General features: G+C 37.0%; 1 protein-coding gene across 4 annotated transcripts in view; it reads right to left on the reverse strand.

The window, feature by feature from the left end:
* The window catches only part of ARL15 (ADP ribosylation factor like GTPase 15), a 226,547-nt gene that overhangs the window by 119,774 nt on the left and 85,935 nt on the right, over positions 1-20,838 (reverse strand). For all 4 annotated transcript variants that reach the window (XR_009820879.1, XM_062018555.1, XM_062018553.1 and 1 more), the window contains 3 exons: positions 15,628-15,772; positions 13,626-13,685; positions 2,504-2,712 (listed from right to left, as the gene is read on the reverse strand). Coding sequence is in view for 3 of the 4 variants with exons in the window: in XM_062018555.1 (XP_061874539.1) it covers positions 2,504-2,712; positions 13,626-13,685; positions 15,628-15,772 (414 nt within the window). In the remaining variant the exon portion in view is untranslated. The remainder of the gene's footprint in view (positions 1-2,503; positions 2,713-13,625; positions 13,686-15,627; positions 15,773-20,838) is intronic.

A 20,838-nucleotide genomic window follows, 5' to 3' on the forward strand; every position in this document is an offset into this window, starting at 1 on the left:
GAAATTTTGAAAAACTGAAGCAACTGCAGTTCCTAACAATAAATATAAGTAGCATCTGTTGCAGAAACTGCTTGGCACTTGTACAGTTTTGTGAAAGGTTTTTGTTGTAGATAAATATTTTTCTACAATTTCTAATATGCACTACTCAAATCAGACATTTTCTTCAATTATACTACAAGAAGTCTTTTCACGTCCATTAAAGAAAGGCAATTTGTTGTCCAAAAAAATGCATACATACTTCTAAATTTCCAAAGTTCTAAACCTGTGATTCATCTAACTCCAAACACATAAAAAAGCAAGGAAATATCTGTAATTAATGGACTTAGTTCAGAAAAAATGTCTAACAAAACTCTCAATGCTCAATACATTATATTTGTTAAATGCTTAAATACACTCTTTTTGAAGTAAGGAATGGTCTTATAATCCAGTATTTTACTTTCATTTAACATATCAATGATGAAGACAAGAGCACAGCAAAGCCTTTTGGATAGCAAGAAATTTCCATTTTAACATTGGTAAAATGGACTGAGTAAGGCTTTCGCTTTGCATTAACAGCAAACACAGGACAACATTTTGTCAGGGATAAAGTAACAATCTTGGGACATTTTTCTTGTATCTCTTTTCCACTATTTCTAAATAAGGATTTTCAAAGACATACACTGAGCTTTTGATACAGGTTTGTTTGGAGTTTTTTTTCCTGAAAATATGCAGAAGCTATGCACATTTAACTAAATCCTTGTATTCAGCATTTCATAAAGACTCGAAGTAGCAATCAAGTGTTGTTACTATGATAATACACTGATTTTTTTTTTTTCAAAGCAAGCAGCAGAAACATATTTAAATGCTATTGTAAGCATTTACTAAGATATCAAGTAATTGGTAAAGATGGATGAGGAGAAAATGAGGGGACTGTCAACAAAAGAAAAGCTAACTCTAAATACACAACAGATTCTGTTCAGGTGCAAAAGTCTATCCAAATGTACTCAACGGCAAATTGGAGAGTGACAAGTATAATTTGCTGTAAAAGAAACCATATGTCTTTATATTCACTATTCTTATGAAAAACAACAACCATTTTCTTAAATTATATGTATATATAAAATTAAAATCCTAAATGAACTTTAAACCAGATTTTATTGTTTTAAAAAGGAAAATAGCAGTAAACTAAATAATACTTAAATGAGATGAGAAAAGCCTTTCCATTCTGTTAATGGAAATTTTAATCTGTAATGCTCTATGAAAAAAGGAAAAGTAAAAATCAAAACTACTTCCGTATATTTGGATGAATAAAATGAAACTAGTTGTGTTTCAGGATATTGCCATTTGTGAAGTGGAAGGTTTAGAAATACAGAATTTGTTTTTATATTGCACAATAAACTCTAAGAAATTAAAAAATTAATACATGCAAATATTCATCACTTACTTGTAAGTCTGTTTATAGATGAACAAGACTTAGAACTTGTAGATTCAACTCCTGCATCATTTCAGTTTACCTTTTTATGTAAACTGATACACTAAATCTAAATCCCCCTTTTTCCCCAAGCACAGACTCTTAGAAGAAAAGACCAACTTAGCAGCACATTCTAGTGTAGCTTACACTGTTCTCACTTATTCTTTTCCTCTTGTATTACAAACATCACTATATTCCCATCACACTTACACTTCTCAGCATAAAAGCTTAACTTTTTATCCTCCATGTCTTTTGGCTAATGAAGGAGGCATAAACAGCAATAAAGCAGTACAGAAAGTACATACAACTATACTGTACAACTAGCAGTTATCCTACAGATCACAAGGTTTTGCATTGAGCTCAATTAGCATTTTTCAGAAAGATCAACAATAAGGAAGCACTATTAAGAAAGCAACAAGCTTAAATATAAAGCAGTAAGACAGTAATGTGCTGAAACAGCTTTCCTTCTGCTGTAGTAACAAAAAGCACTCACAGAATGTACAGTCTTTAATAGGAGGAGTCCTTTAAATGACATTATTCCTTAAAAGAAGAAAATTAGAACAAGTTCTGGGTTTCAGAATAGGAGTTGCAACCAAATTTGCCTTCAAATCAGTACACAGCAGTTCAGGAAAAAAAGCTTTTACATGACACAATCTATGGTTGCAATCTATTGCTTTAAGCAGTTGCAAAGAACAGAGTAATGAGGTAAAGCAAGATTAAAATTAATAGCAAACAAAACCCCAAACTACACAAAAAACCCACTGTCACAGTAGTTTTTGATAACAGTGGTTTAAATGCATGTCTTCTCCCTTAAGCAATATGGTGAAAGCAGGAAAACAGTATCCAAGTATTACTTGTCTGTTTTCCAGAACAACTAAGCCTGTACAGAGTGCATTGAACTAAGTTCTTAGGGGCTGGGATTGTTCTTGGTCTGTGTACTTAAGAGCAAAGAATAACTGAGGGCAGTTCTTAGCTAGAATGTCAGGGTAATACTGGGCCACTGGTGTGCAGATAGTAAATACAAACAGGCAAGATGGTGCCATGTTAACATACCTCTTGCACGGAGCGAGCTGCTGGCTTGTCTTGATGATTGGCCAGTATTAAAAACGGCAAAGTACATAACTGTGGGTGCTGGAGAGCAGAATGTAGTTCATTCCTAGCAGTTTCCAAATCATCTTCAGAGGAGGCACTGTCTAATACAAATATCACCCCTTGGGATCCTTGGTAGTAACGACTCCAGTATTTCCTGATATTGTCAGCACCTTTCAAGACAATAATAAGAACTAATTAAAACATGAATAATTAAACAGATTTAACACTCAATCCTTAAAATAACCCTTCTACTTAAAAAATAAATGTACTAAATTTTCTCTCCTAAATAATCATCATTGAAAGAATAAAATGGAATAAAGCAATGACAAATCCAACACATACAAATTAACACCATTTGAATAAGGAAAGAAATCGACTCATTGCAGTTTTCATCCCTGAAATTTTCTACTCTGTTAACGAATATTGGCAGAATAACCATGTCTCCAGGGCCACAAAGTCTAGTTCTATCCCTTCTCACTAAAATACCTCAGTACCTATACCTAGACCTTTGTCCACTCTTGTTCACTTAGCCATGCAGCTCCTTGCTGTAACCTGTAGCTTCTGTCACAGTGGTTGCTTGGTGCTGAGCATAAGATCTTTCGTCCCTGAACCATTAGGAAAACACTTTAAAACTGGAGAAAAAAGGTGTCAGAAAAGCCTACTAAAGTAATAAAACACTTAATGAGAAGAATGGTGATAAAACAGTGAGTTGAACAGTGAATAAGGAGCCAGAGTGACAAAGGCATTAATTTCAACTACTTTTGCTCTGTCAACCATACTAAGGATTCTGGAAGAGACTGAAAATTGACACAAGTGACTGTACAGACTTATGTGCCACAGTAATTTTTAGGACACAGTGAAGTAGCACTCAGCCATCTCCACAAAAGCAAAGCAACAAGGATATCTACAGAAAGTTGTATTTGACAGCTGTCAAACTACCTAAACTATGATTTAGATATGGGCTATTCTCTGTATGTCTGAAGCTGGCACTACACTCATAGGGACTAACACTAAAAAGTGAAAAGCAGTAGTAATACTTTATAAGAAAACTTGACACATCTGCAAAACAGTCATGTGCAGAAATGTGCTGAAGGTATTCTTTAAGACATTTTTCTTACTTCGAGATAGGGAGAAGAGAAATTTAATGTAAACACAAATACCAAGTGCTGAAAATAATAAAACTCAATTTTTTGGTGAAATAAAAGTATGTGAATGTTCTTAGCAATATGTAGGCACAAAAAGAAAACTTAATGTAACATAATTACTATAACTTAAAATATCCACCTCCTTTATACATTGTGCAATCAAAAAGACAGTCACTAAATACAGGTGAAGACATAAATACGAATTTAGATTACATCCTTTAGGCATCAAACTCGAGAGTATTCAAATCTCACTCCACTGAGATACTGCCTTCTCTGTATCTGGCCACACTGGCACCTTAAGCAGTCCGATTTCATATTCTGCACCTAGCACAATTTAGGTGGCTAGCAAATGTTGTGAAGACACAATTCTTACTAAAGAGAATATTGTTTTCTGCAAAGGATCTAAAGAGTGGATTACTTAAAAGTAAATGGCCATGGGACTTAGTCAAGAGCTTGTTTAATTTTTCTATTAATTTAACCACACTCAAACTAACTGCACAAATCAGAGTTGTTTCATTTATTTTTTAATCTACTGCTGAAGATCAACATCACTTATACAGAGGAGGGATTGCATTGAAAGCTAATTCAGTGTTTCTATACTGCCAGAATATCTACTAATTTTACTTGTAATAAATGTTATCGTATCAATGTCCCAGTCCTTCCAAGTAGATACATCACAACCAAGTGAAACAAATTGTCAGAGGGACACTATTTACATGGCCACACACACCAGCATCACAGGCATCTGAAGTATCACATTACTTTAAAAACCATTAGAGAATCATTTTCAATGACTGAAAGGCCAACACCATGATCAGTTCTCTGAAGGTCTTTTTTTTTCTTTATTTTTTTCAACATAATATCTGCCTTAATTACTCTAAGCTTCAGCTAGTTGCTTTTCAATCACATGTCAGACCCTGAGTCTTGTCTTTGTAACCATACTATTTCTAAAGAGAAAAACAGTGTGGTGAACTCTCTTGCATCCAGGCGCATGGAAGAAAGCATCTTATGGATCCCTAACATGGGACACAAGAACCAGAAAAGTGGTATGCTGACTTGTTGACCTTATAGTCCTGTCTTTTTGGTTCAGGTTCTTTAGCTGCTCAAATTAATTTTCTCTAAAACAACAGTCTCAAAAGAAACATCATCAAAGTGTAATAGTCCTTTTTGCTGCAGCCCTGGACAGTTATCATGGCATGGTTGTAAGAATCAACTAATACTATCCAGAAAAACTCAGAATATCCTTTGAGATCTTCCATTGGAATACTGACCTACTCTGAGGAAATCACAGCCTGAAGTTTAAGAACAAAAAAACCTGCACTAAGCAGACAAGAAAAAAAGTCTGAAAAAGTCTGTACCTCGGGGTGCCACTGTAACTGTTTCTGGCAAATGCACTTGAAAAGTAATTCTTGGCATCAATAAGTATCAGCAAATAGAAATCACAATTTCTACAAGATAGATAAGCTTCTATTCTTTTGTCTTATCTCTTCATATTCAGGCAGTGTAACACGCTCTTTCTCCAGAACATTAGGTAGTATGTTGTGGAGATACTTTGGGCAGGAAATGCTGGCCTGTGAAGTGATACAGCCATCATAATTTACAGCACTGATAAATTCAGTCTTATGAGCAAGCCATTGATTTTAAACATACATTTTAGCACAGACTATCCTATGAACAAACCTTTTCCTCTATTCAAAAGGTTTCTAAGGCAGAGAAATTAAAAGTTCTTTGGCAGTCCAGAATGTAATCTGCATCCATCAAACATCTCAACGTCTCTCTCTCAGATGAAATCAGAAAGTTAACTAGTATCCAAAATGTCCTGTCAAACAACAGTAACATCAACATAAACATTTAGGCTTGTCAGTCTAATATCATGTGTTTCTCTAACAGATTGGCAGCCACGTGGCTGTTTCTTCAAACATTTCATTCCTAAATTAAGATTAAAAAGAAAAGAAAAAAAAAGTAACTCAGTTAAAAATCTGTAAAACTTCAGAAAATCTCTCAGAAATTTACACCAGACCTACAGGATGTGCTATGCAAAAGGTCCACTGAAATACGCCATTCAGCACAGTATTCTCCTCAGACATGGGCAAGAGCCATGACTCATTCCTGGACATATGATTTGTTTCCCTCAGCAACAAACCCATAGGAGTGGGTTGAGTCTTGTTATGTAACTAAAGTATTCCACTTACAAATAAATTTAGGGTTGAGAACCCAACACTACAACACAATCACATTACTTATTAGAAAAGAAAAAAAGATGCTATTCAGTGAAATATAGGCTGGAATTTCTGTATGAGAAAACCCATGTTGCTCCTTCCAGACAAATTATACAGCTAATGTAACAAAAATCCACAATAATAGAATCATGATTGGTAGGGACTGGAAGGAACCTTTAAAGATCATCTAGTCCAACCCCCCTTCAGAAGCAGATCCACCTAAATCAGGTTGCATAGGAATGTGTCCAGGTGGGTCTTGAAGACTTCCAAGAAAGGAGACTCTATAATCTCACTGGGCAGTCTGTGCTGGGGCTCCCTCACCCTTACAGTGAAATACCTTTTTGTTATATTTAAATGGAACTGTTTGTACTCCAGCTTCATCCGATTACCCTTGTCCTGTTGCTAGATAACAGAGAAAAAAGGGATGCCTCAACCTCCTGACACCCACCATTTAGATATTTGTAAATGCTAATAAGATCTCCCCTCAGTCTCCTCTTCTCTAGACCGAACAGCCACCATTCCTGCAGCCTTTCCTTGTACGAAAGATCTTCCAGTCCCCTGATCATCTTGGTGGCCCTGTGCCGGACTCTCTCCAGCACTTCCCTGTCTCTCTTGAGCTGAGGAGCCCAGAACTGGACACAGGACTCCAGATGAGGCCTCCCCAGCGCAGAGGAGAGGGGGAGGAGAAACTCTCTCCACCTGCTGGCCATACTCTTCTTGATGCATCCCAACATGCCACTGGCCTTCTTGGCCACGAAGACACATTGCTGGCTCATGGTTGTTGACCAGGACTCCCAGGTCTCTCTCTGCAGAGCTGCTCTCCAGCAGTTAGACCCCCAGCCTGTACTGGTGCATGGGGTTGTTCCTTCCCAGATGCAGGACTATGCACTTGTCCTTGTTGAACCTCATGAGGTTCCTCTCTGCCCAACTCTCAAGCCAGTCAAGATCCCGCTGAATGGCAGCACAGCCTTCTGGGGAATCAGCCAGTCCTCCCACTTTCGTGTCATCAGCAAACTAGCTGAGAGTACACCCTGTCTCCTCATTCAGGTCGTTGATGAAGATGTGGAACAAGACTGGCCCCAGAACCCATCCCTGTGGAACTCCACTGGCCACAGGCCTCCAACTCGACTCTGTGCCATTGATCACCACCCTCTGGGCTCTGTCATTCAGTCAGCTCTCGATCCACCTCACCATCCACTCATCCAAATCACACTGCCTGAGCTTTCTGATGAGGATGTTATGGGAGACAGTGTCAAAAGCCTTGCTGAGGTCAAGGTAGATGACATCCGCTGCTCTCCCCTCATCTAGCCAGCCGGTTAAGTCCTCGTAGAAGGCTATCAGGTTGGTCAAGCAGGATTTCCCCTTGGTGAATCCATGTTGACCCCTCTGATAACCACATTTTCCTTCTTATGTTTAGTGATGACATTTAGCACTACTACAGGACAAGTTTATTCAGCTAATTATTCAAAATTTTAGAAAGTTTTTGACTGTTGTTTAAAAATATCAAATAGCACTTTTTTATTATCAGTCAAGTATCTAGTATGTCCATATTAATACTGTTTGTGATTTTTATAGGTGCCAGTAATACCCTCGCAAATGCCCCTTGGAAGCTGGGGTAAGGGTTGGAGAGTTATATGCAGTTTAATACCCATCCAAAACAAGTTGTACAATTGTGCACTTCTGTAATTTTTTTTTCAAAACGAATAGCTGCAAATCTTTTCAACTACAAATATTTCTGTTTAGATCTTCATTCACAGCAGTTGGAGGCAACCTTCAATTCCCTTCTTTTCAGTACTTAGAGGAGAACAGAAAATAGCATTACAAAAAAAAAATTCACTGAAAGCAATTCAAAGGTGTCAAATTTGTAACTTGTCAAACTTGCAGCAAGTCTCCATTAAGAGCATAATGAATGTCATGCAGCCTTTGCTTCAAGATACTCTAGCTTGTGCTTGAAAGCTCTTGTTCACCTCAAAATACATCACAGCTCCAGAGAAGTTATAGTCTTAAATCCAGGGAAGAATTTTTTTTCCTTCCCACCAAAAATAGTTAACCCAGGGCCATGGAGGAATGTAGGCTGTACTCAATTTTTCCACCACTTGGAGTACAACATCCACTCACCTGAAATAAAGACACTTAGATATTTTTTAAGGGTTTACAGTTGACTTAAAAATTACATAGATTATTCTTCTACCAATATTAAATAGACTCTTTCTAATTAGCAAAAAGTTGAAGAGAAGCCAAGAAATATGTCAAGTGTGCCACAAAATCTTTTTGCATGAAAGACTGACCCCTGGGTGAGCGAGTAAGAAGGAAGGAAAAAAAAAAAAAACCTCTCATCCATTCTTGCAAAATCTTTAAATACACTCTACCTTATCACCTCAAGAAAATCTTATGAAAATAACTGAAAAATAACTGATTCTAAATTGGTGTAGTATTTGTAACTTCCCTTTCTATCATTTCCTCGCAAGTAAAATGATATTTTCTTAGATAATCAAGAAGCTGATTGAAATCTTAGAAATCTTAGCATATTTTTAAGAGAAATAGTTGCTCCCTTTCTATCTCTGACATACTCTCTATTTAGATGTCCTAGTATTCCCCTTGAAGATTTCTTGTTGTTTTAGTTTGAGGATTTTTTTAACTCTAGCTATTTTTCAGCCTGTTAGCTTGTTTTGTTTTGTTTTGTTTTAAATAAAGTTATTAATCCTTTCTAAAATACCCACTTTACATGAAACTTCTCCACACTGACGGACTCATCCACATACATACTTCCCCAGTGAGATTTGTCTGGAAGTCAAGCCTTCAGTATTTTCCCTATTAGCTAACACATGTTGTTTGCAACATTGCGTCTCCACCTACTCTGATATTTAAAACTGCTAGAACAACATTCAGGTTACGAGCACTTGGAATTTTTAAAACCACTGTATTTACATTTGCCTGCAGAAAGTCCGTTTGATCTATTTAGGAATGCATATTTTATTGCATTTTAAAATAAAACACACAATTACAAACAAGAATCTTTTGTTCTAGTCATAAAGATAAGGTTAATTTTTAAAGTCCATTAAAGAATATTACCGATTATTTCAACAGGAAGATTAGAAAAATATGTGCCCTGCAATATGCTGTAACATTTATATGAACCTGCAGTCTGAAGACTTATTTGTTTGCAGCAGGTGGCACACCACACTAAAATGGACTTAATGTTTGACAGTCATTCCCAAAATCAACCTCGCAACTTATTTTTTACTTTTTTCCTTTTTTTTTTCTTTTTTTCTATTTTTTTAAGGCACAAACATGCACTCAGCACTTTAGCAGTAGCAAAAAAATGGTTGACAACAAGAAAATCATCTGCCAGTTTCCTCTCTATCCATTACCCCATATTTGCCTTTCTTCCAGTTCTGCTGGAGGACTCGGTAACTCCCCAGGCTGACAACTGCCACCAACACCCTACAAGGCTCAGATGCATCCTCCTCCGATGGTAGCTTTGGTAATACTGCAGGTCATGTCAAATAAAGCTCAAAACTGCTTTTTCTCTGTGGCACTTCAGACTAGGAGGCATACACAGGAAGCAGTCAGTCAACCATAGCTGTCTATTTCTGTCTGTTTAGTTTTTATGCTGATTGGCTCACAGAAGTTTAAAATTGCTTTAGCCTTTAAAAGGATCAAGGCATTTTCAGTCTAGAATGAAAAGTTAAAATATTTTTGTTTGTTTGTGGGTGAAATTCATAAGATGGAGATATTACTTCTGATGCTAAAGTAGGCTGCTATATTCTACGCTTTGATTCAGCCTGAAGAAAATGGAGTTGCAAGTTCAACAGCAGACAACAGCTGCTGAATATAAGAACCTTAAATAGTGTGACCTGCTGTAAGTTTTTTCAATATCAGCTGATAATGTATTGCTGTACAAAGGCATTATGGAGAATTTAGTTACCTAAACCTAAATGGCATTTTTAAAACAGAGTACCAAAAATTAAGTGAATATGAACATGAATTTATCACTTTGATCATGAAGCTTCAGAATGAACATCAGTGGGGAGGACAGTTCTCATCTCTCTTTTCCTGGGTACACTTAACCAACTGGAGACTCAAGCATCCTTGATACTAACCACTCCACTCTTGCTAAGTGCTTAACACACTTTGTCTTACGTGAAGTTTCAAAGATGACTACACAACACATTGATTCTCTGCACTTGTGAAAAAGGCCTTTGGGTGGATTGCAAAAACATAACACAAACATGACAATACAAAATATACTGTCATAAAACACAGAATGTTACTAAATCCTATAACACCTTGTTAGTATTTTTAAACTTGGTAGAAGAAAAAGTGCTGTTCATATCAGAATATTCTTTTACATTTGACCAGGCTCAGTATTTAGCATCTCACCAGCAGTTTCTAAGTCTTCATTTAAGAGAGAGAAAACTAAATCATTGAATAGACTTATTCTACAAAAACCCAAAAAACAACAAACAAAAGCCTGTAAATTATTTGCTGACCTCTAGAAAGGACCTAAAATCTTGATTTAGGCTTGAATAAGTATCTATGTCACAACAGACACCACAACTTTACATTCTGTTTTGACAGCAATTACAACAGCAAATGACTAAATAAATATGGTGGTTTGAAGCACCATGTCTACAGGCTGGAACTTGTCAGAAACAAAGAAAAATTTTCCTATTGCCTTTATACCCTCATTATTTGACTTGAGAATAAATCTCAGCATTCACCATTCACAATGTCTTTCAGCAAAGTCAGAACCTTGTAAACAACAAATGTTATCTTCTGCCTTATTTTTCTAGTATTTCCCCACTCACCTTTCTGTTCAATGTACACAATGCCACCAGAGATTGCTGCACTGTAACAGGAAATCATAACATTTGTAATTTCTTTCTATACCATTACTCAGCTAAGTTGCATAACATAGAGATTTCCATCTGTCCTGGTAAGAGTTCATTCTGAAAGCGTGTGGACCAGGGGCACAGTACATCTCCACAGTAACCTAATTACACATTATCTTATGTACTAAATTTTTTGAAACAAAACAGTAGTTTAAAAAAAAAATCAGAGAGCAGGAAGGGTTTATTGACATATCAAAACAAAAACTTAGAGAACAAGCACCTCAACTTGAGTAGTAAGTCAAGCAAGACCTCCTTTTGAAGTAATTCATGCAGGCCTATGCTTGATTTGAAAGTTATACATATTCTTACTTATTCAGGATCAAATTAAATTTAAATAAAACACTTAACATTTACGAAATTGGATTAAAACCTTATTTTCTGGTAGGAGGGCATTCTGACTTAGAAAACAAACATAACAAAAAAAAAAATCAGAAACAGGGTTTTTTAAAAAATATTCCAGTGTCATGTACTTCAAAGAAAAATTTCTGCAAAAAGCACAGCAAACGTAGCTCCATGACTCAAATTGTATAGGCTGATGAAGAGATAATCGTAACAGGAAGACACACAAGAATAGAGACTGTTTTCCATACAGAAAATGTCTGAAAATTCTCAGTCCCTACAGAAATTAAGAAATAAAACTTGGTTTCATTAGCAGCTGCAGAAGGCAATCAGCATGGTAAAAATCATCAACCTGAAGGAAAGATAACTGCTTCAACCAAACAGAGGATTGTACGCAGTCAGCATCTGTTTCACCTAAATGCTTGGCTGCTGAATATAAGAACCTTAAATAGTGTGACCTGCTGTAAGTTTTTTCAACATCAGCTGATAATGTATTGCTGCACAAAGGCATTATGGAGCATTCAGTTACCTAAACCTAAATGGCATTTTTAAAACAGAGTTCCAAAAATTAAGCCAATATAAAACTTCACCCTTTGAATTATATGTAACAATGGACATTGAAAAAACAGATGCCTTTCTACCTTCCTTGAAGGTTCCAAGATAAAATGTGTGGGTATGACCTCCATACTACAGTAAAAAGAACTTAGAAAACACCCTAACAGCTGAAGGTAAAAAACAGGAGTAAGAACAAAAACATAGTCTTCTCTTCAACACCAGAAGCAGAAATTCCAAGATAAAATTTAGCAAGGATTAAATATGTAAGATGCTTTTATTTTCATATAAAGAAAGATAGAAATCATGCATGCTCCAGAAAGTTCAGGTGTTACCTTCATCAAATAGGAACACATCTCTCAACTAGAAGATTAAATGCTGATGGTCATATTTTGGAAGATAAATTTTTGGAAGCTTGCATTAGCTCCCTTACCCAGGCAATGAAAAGCTATCAGAATTAGCATCTTTCTCCAATATTTCAACCAGATGATACCAGTAATAAGTGCAGACACGTAAACAACCATAGTTAAAGACAAAGGAAGGAGGGAGTAAAAACTTTCTGATCCTTCTTCTGCCTCTGGAAAGAGATAAATGGGTGAAAAAACCCAAATCTTCTGTATTATTTTACAACATCCTGTCCTGAGACATCAAAGCACTCCACTGAGTTAAGGTTTCTCATAACAGACATACCTGCATAAAATAAAAGTTGTATGATCAGAAAAGGTTAAGGAAGAGACTTTAACAAGGAGCTGCTACCTCATTTCAATTCTTAATGCAAGAATTGCATTTACCTATACAAGTGATATATTTCATAGAGATTAGGCAGTAGAATATATGATTCACTTTGTCTAAAAAAAAAATCCAAAAAGTGACTTGAGTGCATATTTTGCAAATAACACACTCAAGCAGATCCAACACTATCCCTGTAGAGTAATACCTTAATCGAAGGAAACTTCTGATTCTTTTACAGTATGCATGCTCAAACAAGAACACATATGTTTATATTCACGGACCAATTGCAGTAAAGAGGAAATGCTCTCCCTTTAATATGTGCTTAACTCAAAGCCTGTTTGGAACAGTTTTCGATAACATCGTGAAACTTGATTGGATTTCATGAAACCTCCTTCAAGAACCAAGTTAACTTTTACCCCAGAGGATTTAAAAGAGTTTTCAACCTTGTTGAAAATCTAATCTAAAGTTTCATTTTACTGTATTTACATAGATAATAAAGAAGATCTATAGAAATTATGGAATATAAATATGTGGGGTTTTAAATTAGAATAATGCTTAGATGAAATCAGACTGCACAAGAACCCTTACTAGGAGACAGTTTTCTTTCTTTTAACAGAGCTATGTCTTGATCACTTAAGACCTTGGGTCAGATTTGGACAGTCAAATATCTTTATCTGTATACAGACAATTAAAAAACACGCAATCACAAAACAATTATTCCTCCAAAACCCAAGAAATTCAACAAGAGAACAGATCTCAGAGACTATAACTCTTTTGAAGCTGGCTTCCTTTGCAAGACTTTCAGTGGTGCAGCAAATATATCGCTTTTGCTAAATAGTCACAGTTACCTGAGATAGTGCTTGTCATTAAAAGCTTATATATACAATAAACACAGGAAACACACTTCCTGGAGCTGCCACGTGAGCTGTACAATAATTACAGTCCAATTTGTATTTCTGTATAACTTAACCACTGCAATCCAAGAAATTACATTAAAGGGATACACCACATTAATCTGCCTTCTACTCTTCCTGTTTTTTACTTTCTGCTCTTTGTAGTCAGCATTTGTGCAAATTCTCCAAACTTTACGTGCTGTGGTGAAACACAGGTTTTAAATTCTAGCCACACTGATTAATTGATTTTAAGTTTAAAACAAGTAACACTTCGACATGTTTTTAAAATCAAATGATAAGTGCTATACCTCCAAGTTCTTTTACGTTCAAGATGGCATTCTGGAATGGCACCGCTTTAATACTAAAACCTAAGAGAAGAAATAAAGAGTAAGTTATTTGTTAAAAAGGTCATTTGAAATCAATTATATACACTCAGGAAAACACTACTTTTTCAACAAGAATCAGTATTTTGCATGTGAAATTCTGTTTCATTACGATGTTTAAAAGTATCAGTGGTAAGAGGGGGAGGGGTGAGCAGTGAGCAAATCAGTAGAAGCAATGAAAGTTTTAATGATACTATTAAATAATTGGCACACCAGATTGAGCATAAAATTTCGATTCAGGCCATGCTACAATTTGGTAACAAGTTACTACAAAACATACCTTTGTAAAACCATCTTTAAATATATCTGGAACTAAAATTTAGGTTTCAGACTAAAAGTAATATGAACTGATCCTTCTGCAATTTGTAGGAGATACGGAAAACAATGTGCAATTCAAATCACTGTTCTCTTAAAAATTACAGGTTTTAGTTACACCTACAGCATTAATCCTGTCTATAAATGTTATTAATAGAAAGACTCACATCTAATTGGTATGTATTAAAATGGTTACAAGCACACCAGAAGCATTTATGAATCCTATCAGCCTGTTAAATACTTAAAACTAAAAAACTTTTTTAAAGTCTGATGTTTTCCCCTTAGTTAAATTGAGACAGTCCAGAGAAAGGGAATGTCAAAGATGTCAAGTAATACATCAATATACTATATATATATATATATATATATATACACAATTATTCATGTTTAGTGCATGCATCCTTATAAGTATATATGATACTTTATATAGGGGAAAAAAATGCCTGCTCTTTCAGCATAAAATGTCTAGACAGACATTGAATTTACATCTATCTACAGCACAAGTACTCTTAATGTGATTACATTATCTGGGAATTGAGTAAAGAAGTTCTGAAAAAAGTTATTTAACCCAAAGTTTATTAACTATCATTTAATTGAAACAAGATATTTTGTCTCTGAAATCAACATAATAAGATATTCCAGGACACCAACTATAATTGATGCTAGACTGAGTAGTGGAAAGTGCAGGAAGACATGAAGGAAACAGGAAATATTATTGTTGCCCTTAGGGTTACCTTAAAACAAATCCTGAACTCTTCCTAGAAATGAGGAAAAGCTTGAGTGGCATTGATAAGAAAAGGAAAAATACAGCTTATAGTTTGAAAAGTGAGTCCAGAAGTTATCACATTCCATTCTTGGATTCATAAAAATATTTTCTGACCTAGCACAGGTATGGTAAATACAGATATATTTTATATAAATTGAATTGCCTAGATATGTATAATTTTTGTTTAGATGCTTCCTCATCTCCTCCAGATTCTGATATTATTCCTCAAGTTGCCTAACTAAATAATGGTATTTTGTTGCAACTACCTAGAAACCTTAAGAAATTTAATTTTTAAATTAATAATATTTTCCTTATTTATTTTGTTTGATACTGCTATTTACATTATTGTTGCTATTTCTTTCAGGATCTAAAGTGCTAAATTATAATTTGCACTAATTCCAGGTGAACTCATAAAGCTCAGGAGAGGGGTAAAAGAATTTTAAAAGTGGTTGAATAACTCTAGAATTGTCTTCTAACTTGAGTTAGGTATTGACACCTCTACCTAATGAATTCCACATGACAAGACTGCTTAAAAACCAAAGGTAAAAAGAGATAAAATAAATCTTTTAATGTGTGTCCATGCTACAGAGTTACTGAATGTTACCAGTAGTTCTACTTTATTATACCACAATGTATGTTTTTACTTTGAACACATTCTAAATCGTGTATTTTCATGGATATTCTCCAATGTATGACCAAACCCTGAAAGAGTAAGTAGTAGTAGCTTCCAAGCAATCCATTATGTACTTTCAAAAGGAAGATAACTTTTGTTATTTTTGTTATATGTTTCAAAAATTATCTTTGGGCAACATTACAGCACAGCATGGAATAAAAGCAGCATCCTACCTGTGGTAGACACTATATTCTCCGGGCTTTCACTGCAAAGCTGTGACAGAAGACTTGTCTTGCCAGAACCAGTAAGGCCTATGCAAACCAAGTCATATTCAGGTCGTGGGGGTGGTGGTCCCTTGCAGCAAAGTGCTCTAAAACACTGCAAGGGCAGGGAAAAACAAACAAACACACACAGACACACACACAAAAAAAAAAAAAAAGGAAGAAGTTACTTTTATTTGCAAAAGTTTATTCTATAAAGTTCTAAAAATTATTATTGTAACTATTTTGATAAAATCAACAATTAGTAGATTGAGAAAAAATATACAACAGCTTTATACAAAAATATACATATACCTCTTAATTTTTCACCTAATCACACAATGCTGGACAGAGGAAAGTGAGATTCATTTACTGAATAACATGAACAGTGCAAATAGAACAAGACAGACACATGCTCTGCTTAATTCTGTAGTCAAGTATGCATAATTATGCTTCCTGTTGTAATTTCACGCAATTCCTGATGTGAACATCAGAGCAGCTCCTGAGTAGCTGTTGGCCAAGCTCTACCTGTTGTATTATGAAGGAATCAGAGAACTTTGCACAATTGTCTTGCTTTGTCTTGTGTTTTACCTTACAATATCAGCTGGTAAAGAGTACAGCTTGTAAAGAAATAAATTTTGTTGGACATAACTCTATTCATAAATATGCAGCTCTCACACTTTCCCTAGAGAAGAATACATTAATCATATTACAATAGAATAAAAATCTCTTACAGAAAGTCTACTTTGTAGTACCACTCACGTCCCTCAAACAGTACTGCTGAAGTAGGCCAAGCTCAGCCAAAAGGACATTTAAGACCATAGTAAGGTTCATCACATTTTTCTTTATATGCAAAATGGGCAAGTTCTATGAAAAAAAAATCTAAAAATTTACTGTTCTGGGAAAAATAGGAAGTTTAGTATCTAAGGCATAGGGTTTAATTACTCAGTAATGTCCAAGATAGGTCTTCACAACCTCAGTATAAAATAACACCTTTTTCCCCAACATTTGTCACCTTCACAGAATGGTAGGGGTTGGAAGGGATAATCTAGAGATTATCTAGTCCAACCCTCAATCAGATCACATAGGAACTCGTCCAGGTGAGTTTTGAAGACTTCCAGAGGAGACTCCACAACCTCCCTGGGCAGTCTGTGCCAGGGCTCCCTCACCCTTAGAGTGAAATTGTTTTTCTTTAAGTGCAACTTTTTCCTGTTCCACCTTTTGTTCATCTTATCCTGTCACTGGACACTACAGAAAAAAGTGCTGCCCCTTCCACACAGTCCGGGAGGTTCCTACGGATTGTTCGCGACAGCTTCTTGTCACAGATGACCGAGGAACCAACAAGGAGGGGTGTGCTGCTGGACCTGGTACTGACGAATAGAGAGGGCCTGGTAGGGGATGTGAAGGTTGGAGGCAACCTCGGCTGCGGTGACCATGAGATGGTAGAGTTCAAGGTCCTGTGTGGAAGAGGCAGGAAACAAAGCAGGATTGTGACCCTGGATTTCAGGTGAGCCGACTTTGGCCTCTTCAAAGATCTACTTGGACGGATCTCATGGGATATGATTCTAGAAGACAGGAGTGCCAATGAGAGCTGGTCAATCTTCAAGCACTACTTCCTTCAAACCCAGGATCAGTGTGTCCCAATGCGCAAGAAAGGAGGAAAAGGAGGTAGGAGGCCTCCATGGATGAGCAAGGATCTGCTGGGACAACTCAGGCAGAAAGCAGCCATCTATGAGAGGTGGAAACAGGGGCTGGCTTCTTGGGAAGAGTATAGGAACACTGCCAGGGCATGCAGGGGTGCAACTAGGAAGGCTAGAGTCCTTCTAGAATTAAATTTAGCCAGGGAAGTTAAGGACAGCAATAAGGCATTTTTCAAGTACATCAGCAGCAGAAGGATGGTGAGGGGAATGTGGGCCCGCTGCTAAACACTGAGGGTGTCCTGGTGTCTGAGAATGTAGAGAAGGCCGAAGTACTGAATGACTTCTTTGCTTCAGTCTTTATGGCCAAGGCTGACCCTTGGGAAGCCCAGTCCAGCAAGGATAACAGGATGGCCAGGACAGCAGAGGACTTGCCCTGGGTGGAAGAGGAAGAGGTTCAAGACTTGTTGGCCAAGCTTAAGGCTCATAAGTCAATGAGTCCTGATGGGATGCATCCTAGAGTGCTGAGAGAGCGGCTGATGTGATTGCTAAGCCTCTCTCCATCATTTTTGAACAATCATGGAGGACAGGCAAGGTGCCTGAGGACTGGAGAAAGGCCAATGTCACTCCAGTCTTCAAAAAGGGCAGGAAAGACGACTCAGGAAACTACAGGCCGGTCAGCCTCACCTCCATACCTGGAAAGGTGATGGAACAGCTCATCCTGAATGTTATCACTGAACATATGAAGGAAAAGATGGTTATCAGGGGGAGTCAACATGGCTTCACCAAGGGGAAATCCTGTTTGACCAACCTGGTAGCCTTCTATGAGTTCATAACTGTCTGGCTAGATGAGGGGAGAGCAGCAGATGTCATGTACCTTGACTTCAGCAAGGCTTTTGACACTGTCTCCCACAACATCCTCATCAGAAAGCTCAGGAAGTGTGGCTTGGATGAGTGGACAGTGAGGTGGATCTAGAGCTGGCTGAATGACAGCTGAATGAGGTTCCTCTCTGTCCACCTCTCAAGCTGGTTGAGATCCTGCTGAATGGCAGCACAGCCTTCTGGGGAATCAGCCAGTCCTCCCACTTTCGTGTCATCAGCCAGCTTTCTCAGGGTATACCCTGTCCCCTCATCCAGGTTGTTGATGAAGATGCTGAACAAGACTGGTGCCAGAACCCAACCCTGTGGAACTCCACTGGCCACAGGCCTCCAACTCGATTCTGTGCCATTGATCACCACCCTCTGGGCTCTGTCATTCAGCCAGCTCTCGATCCACCTCACTGTCCACTCATCCAAGCCACACTGCCTGAGCTTTCTGATGAGGATGTTACGGGAGACAATGTCAAAAGCCTTGCTGAGGTCAAGGTAGATGACATCCACTGCTCTCCCCTCATGTAGCCAGCCAGTTACACCATCATAGAAGGCTATCAGTTTGTTCAAGCAGGATTTCCCCTTTCATATCACAGGAATACATCTGTTATAACAAGGAAGAGAAAATACATTTGTGCAGTCAGTCATGTCTCCCACATTCTGCCTTTACATAGCCCCAGTTCTTTGTTTCCCATCTTAACCACATGCTAATCATAGCACTGGGTAAAGATATCCAGTCTTTACAACCTTAACCTAGTTTGTCTACACAACTACTCAGGATCTCCCTCTGAAGGCTACTGGGGAGGCAAGCTAGAGAGAAGTTCCGGTAAAGTTGCAAAATACCTTCTACAGCTTTTAAAAATGTGCAATGAAATATTTTAGGAGTAAAACAAAATTATAGTAGTAGTTAAGCTGAATAAAGGCAAAATACTTAAAAAATAAAAGCTTTACTTCTACTAAAATTTAACAAAATCTTCTTTTTCAAGAAGGTTTGGTCTTAAGTATACATTGGTAGCTAAGAGTAAACATGCCTTCTAGCTTTACTCAGTGACATGACTTTATGCATATCTCACAGATTCTACAAAGCCTCAGTAGATGTTCTACTCTGGTACTTAAGTCATAAAGGCCAACTGAGTTCACTGCACAATATGAGCACCTTCAAACAGTGTCAACCTAATGGACATCAGGCTGAAGGACACAAAAAATTACTTCTAAAGTTGCCAGAGCTCCTGAGGTTGTGTCAAGCCTTTTGCTGCCAGTCTTTAAATAGTATTCAACTTGTCACCACCAGCAAAGCATCGCTGTGACAAATTCTTAATGCCTTACTGAAATACACGAAGGAACAGATAAACTGATGGAAGTCTGTGCTTCTATCTGTGCAGACACTATGTCAGGTTTTATGCAACCAGATGTGACACTTGCAGGCCTGATGACATTTAATAACCTACAATTCTGTCAATGTTAATTTGTGTTCTTTGTAGAACACGTGGGATGCTCTGTGGGTGATGGAGGGGCTGGTTTATGAAGTTCACTATCTCCTTCGTACATATTTCTTCATTGTAACTCAGTATGGAGAATCCTTACATACTGTTGATCAAATATATGATCAAAAATCCAAGTTAAACTGTATGTCCAAAGCAGAACATGTAGAGCTGCCACCCACTCGCCTTTTATCAGTAAGCACAGTTAGGTATGAAAGTTCCTAAGACAGAGCAGATACATAGGCCCAGAAGACAGGGAAATGGCTCCCTCCAGACCACTCATGTATTTTATATGATTCCCCTATCTTTGTTATGTTCATGACTTTGTCCTTCTGGAAGGCTTATTTCCTGTAGTAGATATTTTTGTTTGGTTGGAATAAAAACCAGACTTTAAGTGTTCTAGCTTCAAAAGGTGCTGAAATTTAAGTTGTTGTGTATACCACTTACCATTGTCTGACACGAAAAATTGTACTACATATTTTAGGGACTACTTGTAATAATGTATTTAAATTTTCTAAACTTGTTTCATAATCCTCCTTACTCAGGCTCAATGAACTTCTTTCCCACTGGAAATACAACTATAAAACAGTACAACCTCTACCTTTATGTTCTCTAAACAGTTTAAAGTTACTTGGCCCCTAACAAAGTAAGGGCTATTTAGGCATTCATTATAAAGACTAAACATCTATTGTCACAACTTTGGCAGCTGCACAAGATCTGCAGAGACTAGAAAATTCAGAGGTCATTGACCATGCAAATAAAATTACATCCCATATTCTGCTTTTGATTATGGATAGGAAATGTATCCTGAAAAATGTTATAAAGCATGGACTAGAGCTACATCATTATTTAAGATATTGTCACGTATTAAAGTGCTGTCTGAAATGCACAAAACTGCAAGAAATAACAAAAGAAGCCTTTCCTGAAATTCGAGACACAAGTATATAAAAAACATTGAGAGAGTTGTTCAATTCATAACCAGCATTCAGTCCTTTCAAAAACCAAGGTGCTTTCCACTTCATTTAGACCATCCAAAGGGCATAAGAGAAACTTGAACTAATAGCCTGATTGGTCTTGAAATCTTTGTCAGATATGGACCTGGAAGTTTCTTTCATTGATTCCCAAACCTGACTTGCTCTATGACTGATTGTCCTATAAAAAGCTGACTTTTAGGTACTGCAAACAACTTCTGAACT

The sequence above is a fragment of the Colius striatus genome, chromosome Z (genome assembly GCF_028858725.1).
Source record: "Colius striatus isolate bColStr4 chromosome Z, bColStr4.1.hap1, whole genome shotgun sequence".
NCBI classification, from domain to species: Eukaryota; Metazoa; Chordata; class Aves; order Coliiformes; family Coliidae; genus Colius; species Colius striatus.